The sequence below is a fragment of the Mchenga conophoros genome, linkage group LG11 (assembly GCF_057382185.1).
Source record: "Mchenga conophoros isolate Kocher_MC1m ecotype Shallow Benthic linkage group LG11, M_conophoros_male_GT1.1, whole genome shotgun sequence".
Lineage (NCBI taxonomy): Eukaryota > Metazoa > Chordata > Actinopteri > Cichliformes > Cichlidae > Mchenga > Mchenga conophoros.
The window spans coordinates 10036007-10056452 of NC_140536.1; the positions used below are offsets into that span (position 1 = coordinate 10036007).

Sequence of the window (20446 nt, forward strand, 5' to 3'; positions counted from 1 at the left end):
TTCTTACCTTGTGACAGGACTGTTTTATTTCTGGCTCAAAATGGCTTGATATCATTCTTAAGAGACATGCTTGTCATGTGTTTGACAGACTGTGGGTTGACAAGTCATTTAAAACAGTTTAAATATAGACAATCATTTTGGGGCAAATTCCTGAAATCATTTTTCTGGCACAACACAGACTTAAAGCACAGCGCAGAGTCTCTAACACAGCAGCACAAGAACAGGCTCTAGGCATCAGATAGAGGGTTGAGTCTACAAAGGGAACAAAGTTGAACAGTGTGCAAAGGTGCCCCAGAGACTATCCAACATATAGTAATAGGATGTAAGAAGCAAGCTGGAACTGCATAGATGTAGAGGCACAACCAAGTGGCTGTGATAGCGTACAGGAACATCTGTGCTGCATATGGACTAGAAGTCCCCAAGTCCTCAATCACAAAAGGTGGTTGAGAACAACAGGAGTAAGGTCATGTGGGACTTCCACTTCCACATAGAAGCTGCTGGCAAACCAAGCAGTATTGTAGTGATTGTTGACAAGGAACAGAAGACCGCAGTTGTCATAGATGTTGTAATCCTACCGGACAGCAACATCGGGAAGAAGGAGCAGCACAAGAAAATGGAGAACCAGGTGCTGAAGAAACATCTGGAGCAGATGTGGAAGGTAAAATCCAAAGTGGTCCTAGTGGTAATAGAAGCATAAAGGAGCTGGAAAATTAGCTTGAGCAGATTCCAGGCACAACATCAAAGGTCTCCATCCAGGAGAGTGCAGTCCAAGGACCAGCTAAGACACTGCACAGAGCACTCTAACTTCCAGGCCTCTGGTAGAGGACCTGAACGTGAGGAGCACACACATACCACCCCCCAGAGGGTGAGAGGGAGAGTTCTTTTTAAAATATGTATATACAAAGAGCATTTATTTTTTTTAAACCGGTGAAATGTCAACATATCTGAAATTGAAATAGGTGTAGTGCTCAGTCCTCACAGCGTGCTCTGTTAGCTTCTGCACATGTTCTACAGTCATATTTCTGGTCTCTTTAAGACCATCATGCAAGCATGACTTATTCTCTGCACGAGGGAGATCTGTATTATGTAATACTTCCACATGAGACCAGACCCCTTATAATCCCACAGGAAATGGTTGCCCCTCCCCTCTGTGGACACAAAATATAAATTAATATTAACATCAAAAAACCCGAAATCATGTTTGTTTGTTTTTTGTTAGCATTCCAAATAATCACATTTTTCACTCTCATGCGTTCATTCTTGAGAAATCAAACTGATGTGAGGTCAGTTTTAATGGAGGATGTTGCAAACCTTTAACTATTCAGCCTCAAACACCACACTGACGCAGGACAGCATATGCTGAAAATGATTACACAATTAAAGGATGCACCGTTGCTTTACACAGCTTATCAAACACTAGACATGTATTCAGCGCTCACGCAGCACAGCACAGCATCAATGGGTCTGCCAAATGCAGCACATCTCTAATTCTATCTGCAGGCAGTTTGTCCCTTTTCTTGAATAAACTCAGTCTCATGTGCTGCGTCACAGCTGGCCGACAGGATGTCAGGGCCGCTCGCGTCTGAGTTATTATTTCTCATTTTTGGATTTCTTCTCAAGTGGCGTGGCTCAGCTGCTACTTTCTATGGTGTGGTCCTCTGGGTGGAGGCTGCTGTCCTCAGCCTGTTTTCTCAGTTTGACGGCGTGGAGGGCGTAGTTGATGGCAGTGCTGTCGGTCCAGCTCCAGGCTCCCGACAGGGGGTTGTACAGCATTCCTTTGACAGACTGCACCGAGAAACCATCTAACAAAGAAGGAAGACACTGATGTCAACACAAAAGGCAAAATTAGATTTTTATTTTTGCACTACTCCTGAACACGAATTATAAAATGAGCTTTGCAGACAATTTATGGACACAGAAATCCTCAAAATTTACTGCTGTTTAAAAAAAAACTTTTACATCTTGTAGCGACCTTTTGTAATATGGTATATTTACTTAGTTCCACATAGATTTGCCCACTTAATTATTAAAAAAAAAAAAAACCTTTGCATTTTTAGTCTGTTTTCTATAATCAGTGGGAGCTTCTTTTTTTTCCTCCCTCCAAAGGGACTTACGAGACTCCAGGAGGCGTTCCAGGTCTACTGGGCTGACAAACTTCTCCCAGTCGTGGGTCCCGTCGGGCACGATGCGCAGCAGCTGCTCCGCTACAACAATGCCCAGCACGTAGGACAGGTTGGTTTTATTTATAGTCGTGATGAATAGTGAGCCACCTGGCTGCACACAGGGAGCAAAAATGGAAAGGTTTGATTCATGAAATATAAATTAAATAGACTGCGTTACTTCTGGAAACACATTTCATGACACCTCTGCAGGTGATATACAAGGGAGGAGCTCTTCTACGAGATGCAGCAGGGTATTTATAGAATGGATTTAAGGCTTTCAGAGGACAAAATCCAGCGCGCGAGATCTGGAAGGATGCCAAACCTCAAAGTTCAACAAGGCCAAGAAAAATAGGTTGAACAGGGGGGGGAGAGAAAAAATAAATAAAAGCATGAGCATCAAAAAAATATATGTATGCGTGGTCAAGAAAAGTACATTTAAATGTTTGGGTTTTTTTTTTTTTCCTTTCTTTTTTTTTTCTTCTTTTGGCTTCTTCGTTTGGCTCTTTTGCCATCAGAATTATTGTCTAAAGGCGAGGAAAGATGCCCAACGGATTTACTTTACCAAACTGACCATCCCAGCCTTGCCGTAATGGTCTATTTGATTCACCTTTTATTGTTTATTTAATTTTTTTTTTTATTTTCACTTGCTAGATATGGGACAGACTTGAATGAAGAAAAGAAAAGGGAGAAAGGAAGAGGGTGAAAAAAACAGCGGAGAAGAGGGACGGGGATAAAGGGGAAAAAAAAAAAAAAAAACCAACTAAATAAGCAGACAAAAAAAAATAAAAAAATACATATACCAATCACCTGGCTCACCTGTTGAGAAAGAAAAAAGAAAACAAGCAGAAGAAAACGAGAGCAATACAATAAACAACATCACGATGATATATGGAAATATAACAGTAAATACTAAATATTAAACATTATTGTGTTTGGGTTTTTTTTTAATGAAAGTGCAGAAGAAAGATTTAGACCAGAGAGAGAGAAAGAATTCCAGTCATGACTTAACCTCCTGTATTAAGCTTTCCCCCCCCCCCCCTCTCAGCTACTTTTGGCCCACTAACCTAGGAGATTCTGACCCCCAGGCTGCAGTATGGACCACGGCTTTCCCTGAAACTTTTCAATGATAAGTACAAGGCACACACAGAAAAACACAGCAGGTCATCCACAGACCCCGTCCAGCCCGGTGCTGACTCGGGCACCCATAACTGTCTAATTCAGAGAGAGGGAACCTCTACCTGATATGCAAACACAAGTGCAGTATTAACACACAAATATCAGAGTCAAAGTATTAAAAAACAAAACGAAACAATAAAACAACAAACAGCACCTTTAGCACTTGGCTGCAGCAGAAGGCGAACGTTTCCAGGTCAGCCAGATGTTCCACAACCTCAGACGCCACCACAGCATCAAAGTGTCCCGCTCCTTCATCCTCTCCTCCTGAGAGCTCTTCCAGGGTGCACACCTGGTAGGACACCCGCTCACATAGGTCCGGGTCAAAGGACGAATGCAGCTGGGCGGTGCCAATGCTGTTTTCCACTGGATCTATACCCAAAACTTTAGCTCCCAGACGACCCAGGGGCTGGAGGAGGATGAGGAGCAGAGAACTGCACGTCAAACTTTTTTTTAAAAAAGCAGAGCCGAATACGATTCACTTAAAAGAAGAACAGACAGTACAAAACCATATTAAAAATGATAAAAGTAGACAAAGCACACATTTTAAATGAATAATATATTAGTTGCATTAGCTTTGAGGAATAAGAATACGATTTTTCATTGTCCTCTTTGGATGACAAATATAACATTATACATCAATCATATTAACTATGCTAAATACTTAAAAAATAAGTCACTGTTCAACCACAACAGCTAACAATATGAGCAACATTTGTCTTGCATTATAAAAAAATATATATATATCTGTATCACAATAACTCATATTTTACTTAGTCTTAGTAGAAAAACTTGACTCTTACACACAAATAATGTTGTACTAACAAACTTGAAATGTTACTGCTTTGTTATCTAACCTGTCTTCTTCAGGATGCTGTGCTCATTTGACTGTGAAGTCACTGATTATGTGTTGGAACTCACATTTCCACAAGCCTTATGTTTATCTACAGTAATATATTCACTGGGGGGGTAATAGGCACCGATTTGCATGAACTATTAAATTCTGGAATACAAAATTTAATGAGAGAAAGAAAATTTCCTGACTTCCATCATTCACTTCATCCACAACCTGTCCATCTTCATAAGAAGAAGAACTAGTAAATGGGGATTGTTGTTTTACATGCAGGTAAATACAGCACAGTGTAGGTCTAATGAGAGTTATTTGAATTCAATGTTAGGCTTTTATAATATATCTAAAACATGTCAATTAATACAAGAGATTTTGTGGTTGTTGAGTAAAAGAAACCCAAAACAACAACAACAACTACTCATGAAACTTAAAACAATATCAATCATGGTAGTAAAGCATCATTTCATCTCCACAAGACGCTGTGCTGGCACTGTAAATAGAGTGGGGAAAAACATAGCAGCAATATGCAGGAACATGCACTAAATAAGGGTTTGGTGTGAACGGTGCCCTCCTGTGGACAAAAGCTAAACATCCAAGTCTGACTGAAGAGCTTTTTCGCCCAGGGGCCTGTTATCCATCCTTCTGCTGCTGATCCCGTGTGATGGTAGGACTGTTAGCTAAGAGACGGTCAGACACACAATAACAGTCACAGCCTTAACAGGCGCTCTTATCATGTGTGTCTGTGTCTCAATAAGACAACCTGTGTGACGGAGCTGTATAAGAACAGGACCTGATTTTGTCTTCAGAGATCACACAGCACAGCTGGTGAGTCCTCAGCTCACATCAAAGCTCCGTCCCAGTCATGCAGCTATCAGTGCTAACAAACAGATAAACAACTGTAAACGACCGACTGTCCGATCCACCACGCCGTGACCAGTCAGATCAAAGCAGAACGAGCACCGGGCTGACGTTGAAATGTTTATCCGGGCTCTGCTGCGTATGCATGCGAGAAGCCTGGCACTGAAGCACATCGAAGGCACATATTTACGCTGCACGAGGGAAGAAAAGACTCAATGTGACGTGAAAGGTAGCAATTGAAACAATTGCGCCCAGACAGATAATATGTAGCAGGAAAGACGCTTTTCTTTGGCGCTGTTGTTTGCTCTGAGTCTGCAGCTTTCGGACGCTTTTTACCTCTGTGAGCAGGCCTCCTCCACAACCGACGTCCAGGATCTTCAGTCCTGCGAGTGGCTTCCCGGGATGGCGCGCTCTGTGCACATTCAGCAGGTTATCCCTGTGCAAGGTAAAAATATATCTCCCATTCCCAAGTCTTCAAGATATTTCAGAATACTCTACAACAGACCTAACGCTTAAAAGTAAAAGAACAGTGGGCAGATATGAAATTGTGAACCTCCAAAGTCTATGAGAAGCCGCTTAGCATGAGGAAGTGTAGGGGTAACTCCATGGTGTATTACACCATCTTCTCTCAAATCGCTCCGAGCAACAGTGTCAGCCAGCAAACAAGCATCCTCACTTCCTTCCCTGATATACAGTCCGACAGCCTCCTGCCTGAGGCCCGAAACATGGGAACAGGCTGAGACCTGACTGCACATCATGCTCGTCATTAAAGCTCTGCTAAGGTGCCAAAATATACTTACATCCATCTAACTACCTCCTCGCACTACCACCACCCAGACAGAGCCAGACAAAAGCTACTGCTGAACTATCAGCACATGATAAACCATTACCGTCAGCATGAACTCAGTGATTATTTTCATAAAATTTACTTTGACTTAATGAACCAAAAACCCCAAAAAGAAATTCAGTCTCAAACCTGAAGTATTTCTGAGTGTTTTCCAACTTTATATTTTAGAAACTGTGGGTAAACATTTTGTCACACAGGTAAATTTGCATACACAATGAATAAAAAGTCAAATAATGACCTCTACATTTTTTCCCTATCATACTGTGTTCCCTCACTTTGGTGATGCTGGTAGAGTAAGCCATCTATCATATGGATCCAAATATCTCCGTGTTCAACTTCGTTGAGATCAGCCGACTGTGGAAACTGTAGCATATGGTTCGCATCATTTTCATAATAATCAAACCTTTCAGTGACCCACTCATGTCCTACAGAAGGTTACAACTGCCATATTGGAAAAGACCACTCCCATCAGGACATAAATCTGTATCCTTTGATAAGAGGACAAGTATGATGGAAACTCTGAATTCCTCACAATAAAGGGCAGATTTTTTTCCTTTAATTTGTCACCATTGCATGTATAGTTATGATTCACTGTATTGCTGTCAGTGTAACATTTTGAGGACAAAATAGACCATTTTGCTAATAACTAAGGCAAATCAAACACTAAACCCTGTTTTGTTAAAGACATTGCATTTGGTTACTACACGGGGTATCTGCACAGATCCTGAGTCTGTGTACAACACCATGTATTACAGAACTAAAGCACACACTGAAACAATGAAGAAAATAAGGCACCCTGGCAGGATGAACTATCAGAGTCGCAGAGCTCCAGCAGCAACAGTGGCAGCACTGCTGCTGTCTCTCATTTCAACTTGCCCTGAGGGTAAAATCTTATTGGGCAAATCATCCCCACTCAGACATCACTGACACTAGATCTGTCATACTGTCACCATAAGCACACATCATCATCACCACCACCACCACCACCAAGAAGATCCCAGGGTGGGGGAGGGGAACACAGCACTGGGCTCTTGGCTGGATGGCTGTCATGATTACAGCAAAGGGTCCTGAACAACAGATCTTATCAATCAAAACAGCCCCAGCCGACCCCCAAAACATGCACACGTGTAGAGCCAAAGCAGCTGAAACACTATTGGCTGAAAATGTACTGATATTTGGAAGAACCCTGTCACTTTCAATTTCTCTTATTTTTCCTTGTATCCTCACAAGTTGCTTTCAGATACCACGAGGCCGCCCGGCTTTCCTTTGGGTTATGTTACGTTGACACCATCTGTTGGCGCCTCTGATGAAGATTGACGGGCGGATTGTGTACCGTATAAAAGGCACCCTCAGGTCGTTCATGGCGTGAAGAGCTGCAAATTCTCCCTGTTCATCCCACCACTTGTTTGCCAACGACTGGAACTTCCTCAGTTCATCAGGGTCCACGGTGCTGTGAGAAGCTGACCGAACGCTGCATGTGGAAAAAAAACAAACAAAAAACAGCCATTAAAGTAGAAACAACCAAGCCAAATAAACAAGGAACCAACAAAAGACTGTTCTATAGTGTCGATAATAAATAATAAAAATCTCACTATACTTTTTGATTCAAAATTCTTCTCCAGAACCTGCAGCTGAGTAGCCCGACAGCTGTGTTGAGTGTGTGGAGTCGAGCTGTTTGCACACATATTCCAAAAAGTATACACAGCACTTCACTTGTTCCACATTTTGTCATGTTAAAGCTTTATTCCAACATGGACTTGATTATCACTTCATAATGAGTAAAAAGGTTTGCTTGAAATTCTTGCAATTTTATTAAAAATAGAAAAAAAATATGCCATGTAAGTATTCAAAGTCTTTGCTCAGTTTGATGCTACTCGCTTTGCACACCTATCTTTGGGCAGTTTCTCTCATTCTTCTTTGCAGAAACTCTCAAGCTCCATCAGGTTGGACAGAGTGGGAGTTGGTACACAGCCATTTTCAGATCTCAAACTTCAATCATGTTCAAGTCTGGGCTCTGGCTAAAGTCACTCCTTTGTTATTTTGGCTGTGTGCTTAGTGTTGTTGTCCTGTTGGAAGATGAACCTTCGCCCCAGTCTGCGATCCAAGCTAAGGCTGACTAGTCTCCCAGTTCCTGCTGCCAAAAAAACAGCTCCCAGCATGATTCTACCACCACCAAGCTTCACTGTAGGGATGGTATTGGCCAGGTGATGAGCGATACCTTGTTTCCACCAGACATGATGTTTAGCATTTAGTTCAATCTTTGTTTCTCATGGTCTGAGAGTCCTTCAAGTGACTTTTGGTAAACTCCAGGTGGGCTGTCTTGTGCCTTTTATTGAGAATTGGCTTCTGTCTGACCCTCTCCCATACAGGCCTGATTGGCGTAATGCTGGAGAAAAGATTATCCTTCTGGAAGTTTCTCCTCTCTCCACGCTGGAGCTGTCAGACTGACAATCGCTTTCTTGGTCACCTACCTGACTCAGGCAGAACTTCTATTTACAGATGATGGTGATATTTTTGATGAAGAGTAATTTTTCTGTAACCTTCTCCAGATTTGTGCCTCAATAAAATCCTGTGTCAGAGGTCTGCAGACAATTCCTTGCTTTGTTTGTGCTCCAACATACACTGTTAACTGTGGGGCCTTATTTAGACAGGTGGACTCCAATCAAGTTATAGAATCATCAGATGACCAGTGGAACCAGGATGTACATGATTTTGAGTGTCATAGTGGGGGCTTTGAATACATATATGAACATATTTGGTTGCTATTTTTAGTAAATTTAAAAGAATTTAAAGCAAACCTTTTATTAACCGTGTCACTATGGGGTATTGTGTGGATCTTTTTAGGTAAATAATGAATTTAATCATTTTGGAATGAGGATGTAACATGATGAAACACCAGCAGTCGTGTACTTTCTGGATGCACTGTGTTGGGCTATGTACCAATATCAGTATCATTGGCTCTCATATGTGAGCTTACTGTTTTTCTTATCCTATCCAGTATTTTGCATTCTGCTGTGCTCATCATACTTTGGACACACTGAGTGCAGTAAAACTGAAGAAAATGAGTTAATCTAACAAGCAAAATACCAAGCCCTTTTGCTACTGACATCAAACATATAGTTTCTGAAGATGCAAATCGCAAATGCAAATTCTAAAACAAAAGGTTGTGCTGGTATTTAACCCTCAGTACCCATTTCATTCAGTTCATCTTGCTAAAACCAAGTAAAGACATGTAAAAAAAAAAACGTGTAAAATGGTTCGGTAATGATGCAATCTCTGGTGACGTGCAAATTTTTACAAATGCTGAATTGTGCCAAATTTTGTTTTTTTAGTTCATGCATAAGTCACATGCTCAAAATGCTATCACTTGAGTAAAAGAAAAAGGCAGCATTTTTAGTGTTCTAAAAAAAATGGTGAAAAGTGTTCAGCCACAGGACACATCAAGACACTGAAAATCGTGTCTGTAAGCAATGAATCGGTTTGTGCAGAGATAATCTGCTTGGAAGCCTTTCTAATATGATAGCCATCCACAAAGGTACTCAACTTTAAGATACTTTGACTATAAAGTATCGGAGTATTGGAGGAGCATCACACATTTCACAAATCAGTCCAGTTCATTTAACAAAATGACAAACCTGACTATCTTTCTGGATGCAAAAGGATGCTTGTATTAAATTTCAGAGTAGTAATTAGAATTGTTTCCGTAACATATTTATGATGCACTATGTATCAGCTGTCCAGAGTCGTAGAGCTACCAGGGTGAGCCTCGTCGGACCTCTTAGTCTAAGCAGTAGCTGTATGCTGCTAAATTTCACTGAGTTTTAGTTTCTTTTTTTCTTTTGAAAAAAAAAACAAAACTGATTTCTAGCCCTGCTTCCGGTCCCCCAAATATTCTTATACAGTGTGGCACTGGAAAGGAAGGTGTCACCACACGAGTGTGTCTGCTAAATACCCGTTTTGACGGAGCACAGCACGTCGTTCTATCTCCCGACAGGCGCTCCTCTGCAGCCACAGTGTCCGCTGTTTACACACCGCAGTCCAGCCGAACCCGCTTCGACCAGCGGCCCTCTGGACCAGGCCACAAACAGCGGTCGTTTTAAGGCAGTGCAGCCCTAACATGAGGCGGCGAAACTTGTTGGAGTACATGTCATAAAACCATCGAGGTACTAGCTGTGAAGTTCATAATAAACAGTCTTCTTCGTCTTTGGAGTTCAGCGTCGCTGGGTTTCCTTCTTCTTCTACGCTGAGATTTAAGCGCAGCTCTCACCGTCGCCGTTGCACTGCTGCCCTCCTCTGCCTTTGGAGATGAGCCCACTTCTCCACTCTAGTTTCTCGGGCCTCTCAGGTAAAACCAGCGAGATGCTCCCCTGTAAAGCCTGCTTCCAGATTACAGTTACTATTTTCAGTTTCGTCATCATTGACGTTGACTATCTTTTTCAATTATTCCCCATGTCCTCTTGAGCTGCTAAGGACCCAGTGCCTCTGCCACTCTTCATCTATTTATATTTTATGTATTTAATTTTATGCTATGCCAGTTTTCTTTTTTGACTGCTTGTGTCTGCTCTATGGTATTCGAAAGAATAAATATGAGCAGTAAAAGTATGCCAAGTTCTTCCTTGATTGTTTAAAAATTAAAAAGTCCCAGTTGAGACCTGACCAACTGGACAAAGTAGAGTCTAATGACTTTGGTTAGTTTCATTTGTCCAATACACTTTACCCAGTAATCACTTGCAGGTTAATAGGATCCATCAGTAAAGAAATCGGATATTGCAAACCACTCACTAAAAATCAGTGTTTGCACAGTAGGAAATGAAAGTTCGACAGCTTTATTTGTTCCCAGTTTTTTTTTAATTTATGTTTTAAAATGGATTCGTGGGAGTCATGCTCTCAGTTGTGATGCCTGATCAAACATTTAACTAGTTTCATTTTTTTAAAGTGCCAATCATCTCTGTACAAACAGAAAAAAAAGTTTACTCATTGGGGAAAAACCAAAACTGATAACTTCACTGGCCAATCATATGTTACTGATGACTATTTTTTTACTACTAGGGTGTAATTTGTGATAACTTGTATTATGTTCACATGTGGAACAAAACAGTAAGATCACCTATGACAAGAGCGTTTCTGGCACAGTGGAAACATCTGAATGGTTTGAGGGACGTGAGATGAAGATTTTTGTGTTGACTGTTGTCTCCAAATTCTAAATGTGATTAAGCATTTAACCTGCACAGGCTTCAAGTACTCATGTGGTACACTAACCTGTGCTCCCCTGTGCTCCCTCGTCAGCGCTTGGACTCAGTGTTCGGATGCATGACATGAAGAGTTGGTTTTTTTTGTTTTTTTCCAAGGCCAAATCCAAGCATCACCTTTCAGAAAACTGTCTGGATGTGCTCATGTTATATTTTTATGTTCCAGGATTTAAAAAAAAAGAAAAAAAAAAGATCAGAAACAATGGTGTACCAAACACTGAGCACAATTTTCAGGCTCACCTGCAGCTGAGAGCCTTTAACGATGTGCTATGTAAGAAGTGAAACTATTGAAGTGTTAATATTTTATATTGAATAACTGTTTTTCAGTATGAACAAACAAGCAATTTGATGCTTTAAACAGAAACCATTATCCTAACTACAGCATCAAAAAATATTTTTTTCCTAAAGTTCTTATACAAAACAACCTTTTAGATTTCTAAATTACATTTTGATGTTGTAGATCTAAATTGATTTGATTAAAATAACTTATTTAATCACTTAAATATTGCTGCATTGCTTTATCTATAACAAAACAGCAACAAACTTGTAGATTTAGCTTAAAAAGTGACACTCTAAAACTTATATAAAATATGGTAAGGAATACAAAGTGCACCATTTGCAGTACCTAGTGGAACAGAAGTAGCACAACTTGTAAATACTTATGGACAAAGCAACCGTTCTTCAGAAAACTGAGAAAATGTTTTAAGTTACTTTCTACCATTCATTCTATCAATGCACGGTTTTTGCAACACTACTTCCATCCAGCAGCACTGACAGCTGAACACATGCAGCCTTAAAGTGGGAATTATTGTAATCTCTGGGAAGTAGCAGGATCCTGCTTTGTATGGTTAAGTTTAATGCAATTGCAACACGCATCATTAAATACTGTGTTAGTAAATACTGAATTAAGGTCAGAGAGGTAGTGAGGCAAGACAAGAAACAGTTTATTAGACATCTTACAATAATTGGAGAAAAAGTTAATCTTTTTTTAAAATATACACAGTTTCACTTGAGTTTTTTAGTGTGTAATTAAACTGTGCATGATAATGGAAACTCCTACCATTCAAACTTGTTCTTCAGGCACACTTTAAAAAGAACATATTTACAGTAAAAGAAAAGTATGAGGGGGTTTTCACCTACACAACTGCCTCTATAATGAGACAAGCCTGTTCAACTCATGGAATTTAAAATGGCAAAGTGCACAGATCAGGGCAGTGACTGTGCTCCTCAGCGTCTGCTACGACGGGAGGGAGACGTCGACCTGAAAGAAAGTTATGAACACGACATTATTCCTGCACTAATGACACTGATTGCAGTGCACAACAGAACAAAACACGTTTCACCAAAAATACTGTCAAGACTATAAATATGGCAGAAAACTTCCATAAAAACTGATGTTATACAAATTCTACAGATGCAAATTAAACTGCAGAACATGGCGAAAAGACAAATTTGTTTGTTTGGCTCAATTTGACACTTTCGCCCTCTATTTTGGCCAGGAACCAGACAAATCAGGCAGATGCTCTAGGGAAGCGGTACTTGCTAGTATTCAGTCATGGCATATTTGCATTTGACATAGAAAACCGTTGTGAAAGATTTAAGCCTTTAATTCATGAGACCTGACTTTACACAGTCAGGCACGTGTAGCTGTATTAAACATTAAATTTTCATAACAGCCAACATTTTCCTCTCAGCTACTACAACAGATCAAAGACTCGAGAGAAATCACAATGAAAACAGTATTATAAAGTATTTTGAAAGAGAAAAAAACGAATACTACCTTGATCGCGACTTAGACTTGTGTTTGCGGCTTGCCTTCTTACCAGACTTGTGAGATTTTTCCGTCGATCTTGAGCGACTACGTTTGGATTTCTTATATTTTTTTTCCTTGCTAACTTCAGGGGAGGGGGATCTACTTGAGTCAGAGTCTGAGTGCCTCTTGCTAGCTTTGGCCGAGCCCTTCTTGCTGGCTTTACTATCATGTCGCGAGTGCTTGTCAGTTTGAGAATCGGTTCCTAACTCGCTCTCTTTCCTTTTCTTAGATTTGCCATTCTCTTCACTAACTACAGAGCTCCCTTTTTCCTTCTCTTTGGTCTTTGGCTTTTCCTTCTTTTTATCCACCTCTTTGTCTCTATCTTTATCCTTCTTTTTCTTGTCTTTCTCATGACTACGACTCCTTTCCCTCCTCCTCTCTCTGTCTTTACTAGAGGCCTTTTGTTTATGTTTGCTGCTGCGACTATGACTGCTGTCCCTGCGTTCCCGACTCCTTTTCCTCTCTCTATCCCTCTCCCTGTCTCTGCTGCGACTGCGACTTCCTCTGGCCCTCTCTCTGGCCCTGTCTCTGGACCTAGATCTACTCCTTCGACTCCTGCGCTCCCTGGAATCACTCCGATCTTTCTTGTGGCGGCCTGATCGCTCTGCACTGCTCCTCCTCCTGTCCCTGCCCTTCTCACTGCGATCACTACGATGCCTGTGTGAGCTGTGGCTGCGGCTGCGCTGCCGGGTTTTGTGGGATGAGGAGCGACTACGTCTCCTTTTCCTTCGCGGGGAGGAAGATCGAGAGGAGCTACGGGAAGATACCGAGGAAGAAGATGAGGAGGAGGAAGATCGACTGCTGCTGTGGCTGGAGGTGGAGCGGGAGCTGCTGCTGTGACCATTGGTGGGAGAATCGCTGCTGCCTCTCCCTGAGCGTTCCTTCCCTCTGCCTGAATGCTTTCCCTCACTACCCTCCCTCTCACTACGGGACCTGCGCCTGTCTGCCAAGGGCTCTGCCTCCCTCTCTTTCATGTCCTGTTTGTGTGGATATTCTGACTGACTCTCATCATATTCCCCCCTTTCTTTACTTAATCTCTCCTTTGCCATCTCTTCTGTACAAACAGAAAACAAAGACTCAGGTTAAAAGTGAACTAGTAACACACATTGCACAAATGACATTTAATATTTACCACGTGCTAGCAGCGCCTCCTGAGCTTGTTTCTCTTGCAGCAGCTGCATCTCCCGCTCTTTGCGGCGGAACGCGTCCTGCTTCTCCCGGATGCGGTGACGTAATTCTTCCTCATCTGTGTCTGAGGATTCGGATCCTCGGACGCTACGGCCATCCTCATCCTCGCTCTCATCTGAACCATAGTCACCGAGCCCGCCTGCCACAACAGAGCCCCCAGGTTGTTGAGTGTTGGAAACTGTTAAGATCCGCTCTCAAATCAGGTTCCACTTATGAAACCACTCAATCCAAACTCAAGGTCCCCATTAGGGCTGCCACGATTAGTCGACTAGTCACGATTATGTCGACTATTAAAATCGTCGACGACTAATTTAATAGTCGACGCATCGTTTGAAGCTTTGTAAGATCACAAAGGACGCAGGAATGAGTAGTAGGATTTAAGAGTGTAATAACGGACTGAAACAGAAGATGGCAGCACTGCATGTACAAGGATGCCAGCTGCTGTTAAACCCCGAAGAAGAAGAAGCTGTGTCCCAGAATTCATAGCGCAGCCCAGCGCAGTTGTCAACAATGGCGGCAGCTAGTTAGTTTTAATGTTATTCTTATTATTCTTTCTTGGTCACAAAATAAACGTTTAACATATTTTCAGGCGAGAATGTAGCTGTGTAAACCTCAAATATCTGCTCAGTTTATCAGGACACCACATATTTTCAAAAGCGCTCCGGCGTTTTTGGAGACGTCTGTTACCCACTAGCTCGTTAGCTAGGCGGGGGTAAGGCTAACTAGAGCCGTGAGAACACCGGACTCCCGGCAAATCGTTTTCAAACCCACCGCCGTCTTTCGCTAGTCAGGTTAAACATATATGTAAGTCACTTAGATAACTTAAAAATGTTATTGTTTGGCTTTCTTTAGTATTTTATTTGTTCCTGAGTAAATCGGTTTGGCTAATATTAAAGTTATAGTTTTTGCACAGCTAAAACTGTCAAGCAGACAGCTGATTATCAGAAGTGTGAGACGCTGGAGAATATACTCCGGTGTCCTGTTATATTTTAGAAAGCAAGGAGTTTATTAAACTTCACCGAAACAATCTGCAAATTTCATTAAAAATTTATAAACTACCATATTGTCTTTATTTTTAGTTAGCACAAACACTTCAAGCTGTAAGCTAATGATAGTTATATAAGACCAGATGCTGCTGGTGCAATAAGCTGTACGTCCAATGGATGATGATCTGATTAGTCGACTAATCGCAAAAATAATCGGTGACTAGTCGACTATCAAAATAATCGTTTGTGGCAGCCCTAGTCCCCATGAAAGGCACTTAATCTTGTTTAACTTTATACTTCACACCAGTAAACCTCTTATTAACAAAGAGTACACATACAGCTCTTAAACACTTTCAACAGTCTGTAATGTCTTTGAGAGCATGCTTCTAATTTCAAAGCACAGATCTAAAAAGCAAGTCAGATGCCACTTTTGCCTTAAATAGTAGCAGTGAAATATTGGGTGTCACGCTTTGTGCCAACAGCTTTTCCCACGTTCCGACTAATAACCCCGACTATAAATCAAAGAAACTTCCCTTCCCTCCCCACCAGTGACAGAAAAAGGGATACTCACTGAGACCGGTCAGAGAAGCCAGTGCACTTGACTGTGCCAGCTGTTTTGCAGGAGCTTTGATTCACATCAACAACAGGAACAACATGTTAAAACACATACTGCCATTTTCTCAAAGGCAAGAGTCGCTAGAGAAAGGGATGGGGCCACAGATAAAGCACTATTCACAAGAGCTGCCATTGGTAACAAGAGAAAAAAATAATAAAATAAAACAAAAGAAATGGAGAAAAGAGAGAGGGTTAACAAACAAACTTCTGTCACACATCCAAGTCAAACAGTCGGACAGGAGCGAAAGAACCAATCTGTACTAATGCACAGTCACTTCACTGGAGGAAGTCTCTTGTATCTACAGGTGAGTCAGCGCTGAGACTTTATTCAGTCTTACAGCCATTCAGCAGCACCTCCAATACCATGACAGGTTTTCAATTCTGTCTGTGACAAACACTGCTCTGCTGTGTCCTGATGCATTAGCAGAGAATGGTTGGAAATGCATATCAGACAGACATACTCTGATGTATGCTGCTCAGTCACCCTCACTTACAGGGTGTTACGGAGTAATTTTAAGAGGCACGTAACGAATTCTGTCCAGATTTAAACATAATGTTTTTGTGACAAGCAGAGATAATGCAAAAAGAGGAAAATATAAGACCAGACCTCGAGTGGCTTTCCTGTGAGTATCTCTAGCCACATGCAGGATCTCTTCATTTGTGACCTCAAGAAGGATCTCTGTCAGGAGTGTTTTTGTCATCACCATCTAAAACAAGGACAAATTAACAAACATCTCAATATTTTATCAATTTCAACAATTAGATTAAAATCAAGCGCTCAAAAAGGAGTCAACTGGACATTTTTGGTTTGTAAACACATTTCACCTCTACAAATCAGAAAAGAAGTCCAGTTGCCTCCTTTTCGAACACTCAAAACTGCCATGACCCGGACTGAGAACCTACACAATCACACTCAAATCTGACTACTTGAATGTAATTTGAAAGTTCAAACTGACCAGCTGGAATTCCTTTTCCTCCTCAGTCATTTCAGGTTCACTGTCTTCTGCAGGGGGCGAGGGACTCCGCGCAGAAAATGCTTTCTTTAGTGAAATCTTTTCTTCGTTGTCATTATCATCATTGCCCTCATCATCACTGTCCTGATGCAAACAGAAGAGAAGAATGAGTTTCAATCAAGAAAACATAGCCAATCATTGCTACAGATGAAGAGGGAAAACAAAACTATTTGCAGTATGGGTCTTAAATGAGTTCCTTACAAATTTACTCTTGCGGGGCAGACGTGGGCCATCACCACCCTCATCAGCCTCATGGCCTTTAATGTCATCTTTTGCCATTTCTGCACGCTCCTTCTCCATCCGCTCGCGCTCCAGCTTCTTTTGCTTCTCCCTGTCCATCTTTTCAAGACCTTCTCTGATCCATGCAGGTAGTGTGCGTCTCTTTACAGCATCTGGAGATCAAACGTGTTATCCACATATATTTTACAAACGATTAAACTATTCCAGTACAAATCCATGTACACAAAGAAGTTGTTGTATTAATAATGGTGCATCGGTTTCTACAGCTATCACCTATTTAAATTTGACTCTTTTTTTAAACAACCAAATTTTTATAAATACCTTTTGTATGCATATAAAATGAAGCCAACACAGGTGGAATAAGGACTTCGATTATTTAAACATATAGTCATCTACTGATATTTATCTCATACCTCAATACCATTTTCTTGAAATGTTTCTAGAAAGTTCAGGAATTTAAATAAATTAACTAAAAAAAAGAATAAAAAATTCAGACATCAGGACTCACCTAATGGTGCTGCTGGGGCCTCAGGTTTGACAGGGAGCTGGATAGGGGATCTTGGCCTGTCTCGAAACCCAGGCGGTCTGGCATCTCGTCTGTTCTGAGGAGGACCCTGCCAGTACGGGGAGTGGAAGCTTGCTGGTGTCGGAGCAAATGATGAGGCAGCTCCATGCTGTTGAGAGACAGCACAAACTCAAAATTAAAGTCAGTTCTAAGTACTTAAGGTCCTCTGTTTTGGCAGTCACTAGGTATGGGGTTGCTGTTGTCTTTCCCCACTCCTTACTGAGCTAAAAGGTATACTTGGGTTAAAAGGGGAAAAGAAAAAAAACTCAACAAATAAAGTAATAACAAACCATGCTGGATCCTCAACAAGCCAACACTTCCTCTGCACAGCATCAAGAAAGCAAACGACTGATACGCCTAGATGCTCGGACCCGGCAGAGTGTCTATGGATTGCTCCTTCTCGTGCTACTTGGCTGTCACACTAAAACCAAAACGCTTCAACAGTTTCTACCGTAGCATCTGCATACCTGATAATCAAACTGGTTCATGGCCATGGGGGCCATGGCGTAGCTGTCGGGCTGTGCCCCATACCCATGGCTGTTCTGGGGGTAAACCCCATGGTGGGCTTCAGAGTTGAATTCCACGCTGTCCTGGCTGTTGCTGTCCTCGCTGGGGTTCACCACATCCATTGGTCCTGACCCTGGAGGGATCCAGGCCTGGTCAGGGGGTGGAGGAGGAGGGGGCTGGCCATGCATTCCCCATTCTGTTAAACACAAAATACTTAAACAAGCCACAAGAGAAATCTCCACAGTTTTTTGTTTTTTTTTTTCCCAGGGGGAGAGCCATGGCTCAAAGGCTTAATTGTGTACCTGGTTGCCACATTCTGCCAAATGCTGGGTCACCCTGAAAGTTGCTGTGATTATTCTGTCCAACAGATTCGAGGCCTGGGATGTCCTGACCATTGGGCTGGATGTTCTGCTGCTCTCCTCCTGTAGACTCTTTTTGGGCTATCCATGCTTGCGCCAGGGCTGCCCAGTCCACTTGACCTGGAAAAAAGTGCATTAAGACTAGTTGCCAGTGCAGTTTTTGAATCCATTGTAAAATATTTAGATTTTTTTTTTTTTATTGAGGGAGCAAAAATGCCATTTGTGGTGCATGAGCATCACTCACTAACCTGGATCATGCTGATGCTGAAAAGATTGCATCCACTGCTGCTGGCTAAGAGGCCATTGCGGCCAGGGCTGTCCTCCCTGGTCCCACATTGCTCCTTTCACGATTTACACCTGAAACACCCAGATCAGCTACATTTAATTGTATTGTGCACTCTCAACATGGAGAGGTGTGTCAGTGTAGAATTACACTTGCCAAATGGCAATGGAAATTGCAAGCTGCAATAAAGTGCTAACGCTACTTCAAACTGACCGGCTAGCTGTACGTTGGGAGACACTTCCCTCTTAACGTTAGGATGCTACCTAATGTGAGACATTGTGTCGTTACTTACATAGGATACTGAAATTAATTCGGGAATTGTGCATTGGTTCTTTTTTGTTTTTTTTAATTAATTTTTTTTTTAGCTAAGAAAGCTTAGCCATGCTAACGTGAGCTAATATTAGCTAGGCTAGGCTGTGTCTGAAAACCAGCAGTTAGCACCACATTTTTCTCAACAACCAAGCAAAGGTTCACTCATTTAAATTAGGCCATAATGGGAAAGAAGAGTGGCTGAAATTTACACTGAAGCTGTGCTTTGAGTTTACAGAATTCCCACCTTTGCCTGACGGGTTCGTTCCGGCGATGCGGTCGCAAATCAAAATGGCTGTACAGGCGAGCTGCTCGGAGGAAGTACGAAAGAAGAACTGCTGCCTTCAAACTAAATAGGAAAGTTACAAATCATTCAAAACTAAATAGGAAAGTTACAAATCATTCAGTATCCATGGTTAGTATAAGTTTGCTGGAAGATTATTTGAAAGGTCGAAGAGATACTCAATCTAGTCTCTGACTGTATGTGCAATACAGTGCTTGTGAACTGGACATTCATTTGTCCTATGTCAAAAAAGTTGAATTTGTTGTTCTAATTTGAGCTATTAAATACATTTAATTAATTTTAAAATTTTGTAGCTATGACGGGTGCATTTCCTAACCTCAAATAATAGTTTTGTTGTCAAACCTTGAATAAATGGGATTAAACTGAAAATGAAACGGAAGGAAAAAAAAGTCTTTCCACTTGAAACTTTTCTGTACGAGCAGCAAGTGAAGGCAGCACGCCAAAGGCTTCAGATGGTGATGTCAGTGTGATTTTAGCACCCATTTATAGCTTGCGTAGTTTTCATGTAACTGGAATGCCGAAATGCCTTTCAACGTACGCCCTCATAGAGGGTATAGAGCATGTGCCGCAATGTGCATTCAGAACCACAGCCATTTGGATTTGAAACAACAAATCTACCCAGGGCCTTCCTGTTTGTAGGGACCCTTCTAAGCCTGTAATGAAACGTCTATTTTTTGTTTTCGACTGCTCGTTTCTCTGCAGTTCTTCTTCTTCTTGTTATCATCAAGCTCCCTGACAAAACTCAGCTGAGTGAGCGAACTTCCAAAATTAGAATAGAAAAAAATGAAACAGCCTAAAGTAAAATAATAAAGGAAATTGAAAGAAAGCAAACCGTGGGACGTCAGTAGTTAATTTTCTTTCAAAAGAAAGGTGGGAAGAGCACAACTAACAGATTAAGGATGGTTTAGATATCAGCAGTTGTTATAGATAGTGTAAGTAGTTACTTCATAGTGATGGATGTGTTCATGTATCTTTTTCTCCTTGTACCATGTACATCAGCATACCTGTTTTTATTACTAAATAACCCAACATATCTGAACGACCATCGCGCTTCCGTATTCATTTTGATAACATGAAGCCCAACACTCAAACATATCAGATCATCTCTATTATTTACAATCATTA

The 20446-nt window shown here is 41.5% G+C and overlaps 2 protein-coding genes across 5 annotated transcripts; both read right to left on the reverse strand.

Moving 5' to 3' along the window:
• coq3 (coenzyme Q3 methyltransferase) lies at window positions 1-10180 on the reverse strand. The gene is made up of 6 exons (XM_085290838.1): window positions 9843-10180; window positions 7224-7361; window positions 5380-5479; window positions 3493-3744; window positions 2115-2274; window positions 1-1802 (listed from the first exon to the last, which is right to left on the reverse strand). Exons 1-6 carry the CDS (start codon window positions 10034-10036, stop codon window positions 1630-1632), a joined length of 1017 nt encoding a protein of 338 aa, XP_085146964.1. The 5' UTR covers window positions 10037-10180; the 3' UTR covers window positions 1-1629.
• Window positions 10181-12062: 1882 nt separating this feature from the next.
• pnisr (PNN-interacting serine/arginine-rich protein) lies at window positions 12063-19397 on the reverse strand. 4 transcript variants are annotated; one of them, XM_085290843.1, is made up of 12 exons: window positions 19265-19397; window positions 18674-18782; window positions 18369-18545; window positions 18027-18262; window positions 17503-17668; window positions 16956-17146; window positions 16698-16838; window positions 16349-16448; window positions 15698-15751; window positions 14088-14279; window positions 12920-14003; window positions 12063-12400 (listed from the first exon to the last, which is right to left on the reverse strand). In XM_085290843.1, exons 2-12 carry the CDS (start codon window positions 18759-18761, stop codon window positions 12367-12369), a joined length of 2463 nt encoding a protein of 820 aa, XP_085146969.1. In that variant the 5' UTR covers window positions 18762-18782; window positions 19265-19397; the 3' UTR covers window positions 12063-12366. The 4 variants fall into 4 exon arrangements, with proteins under 4 accessions (XP_085146969.1, XP_085146967.1, XP_085146968.1 ...); XM_085290841.1 differs by having other exon boundaries at window positions 12920-14006; XM_085290842.1 differs by having other exon boundaries at window positions 14085-14279.
• Between the last annotated feature and the right edge of the window lie 1049 nt (window positions 19398-20446).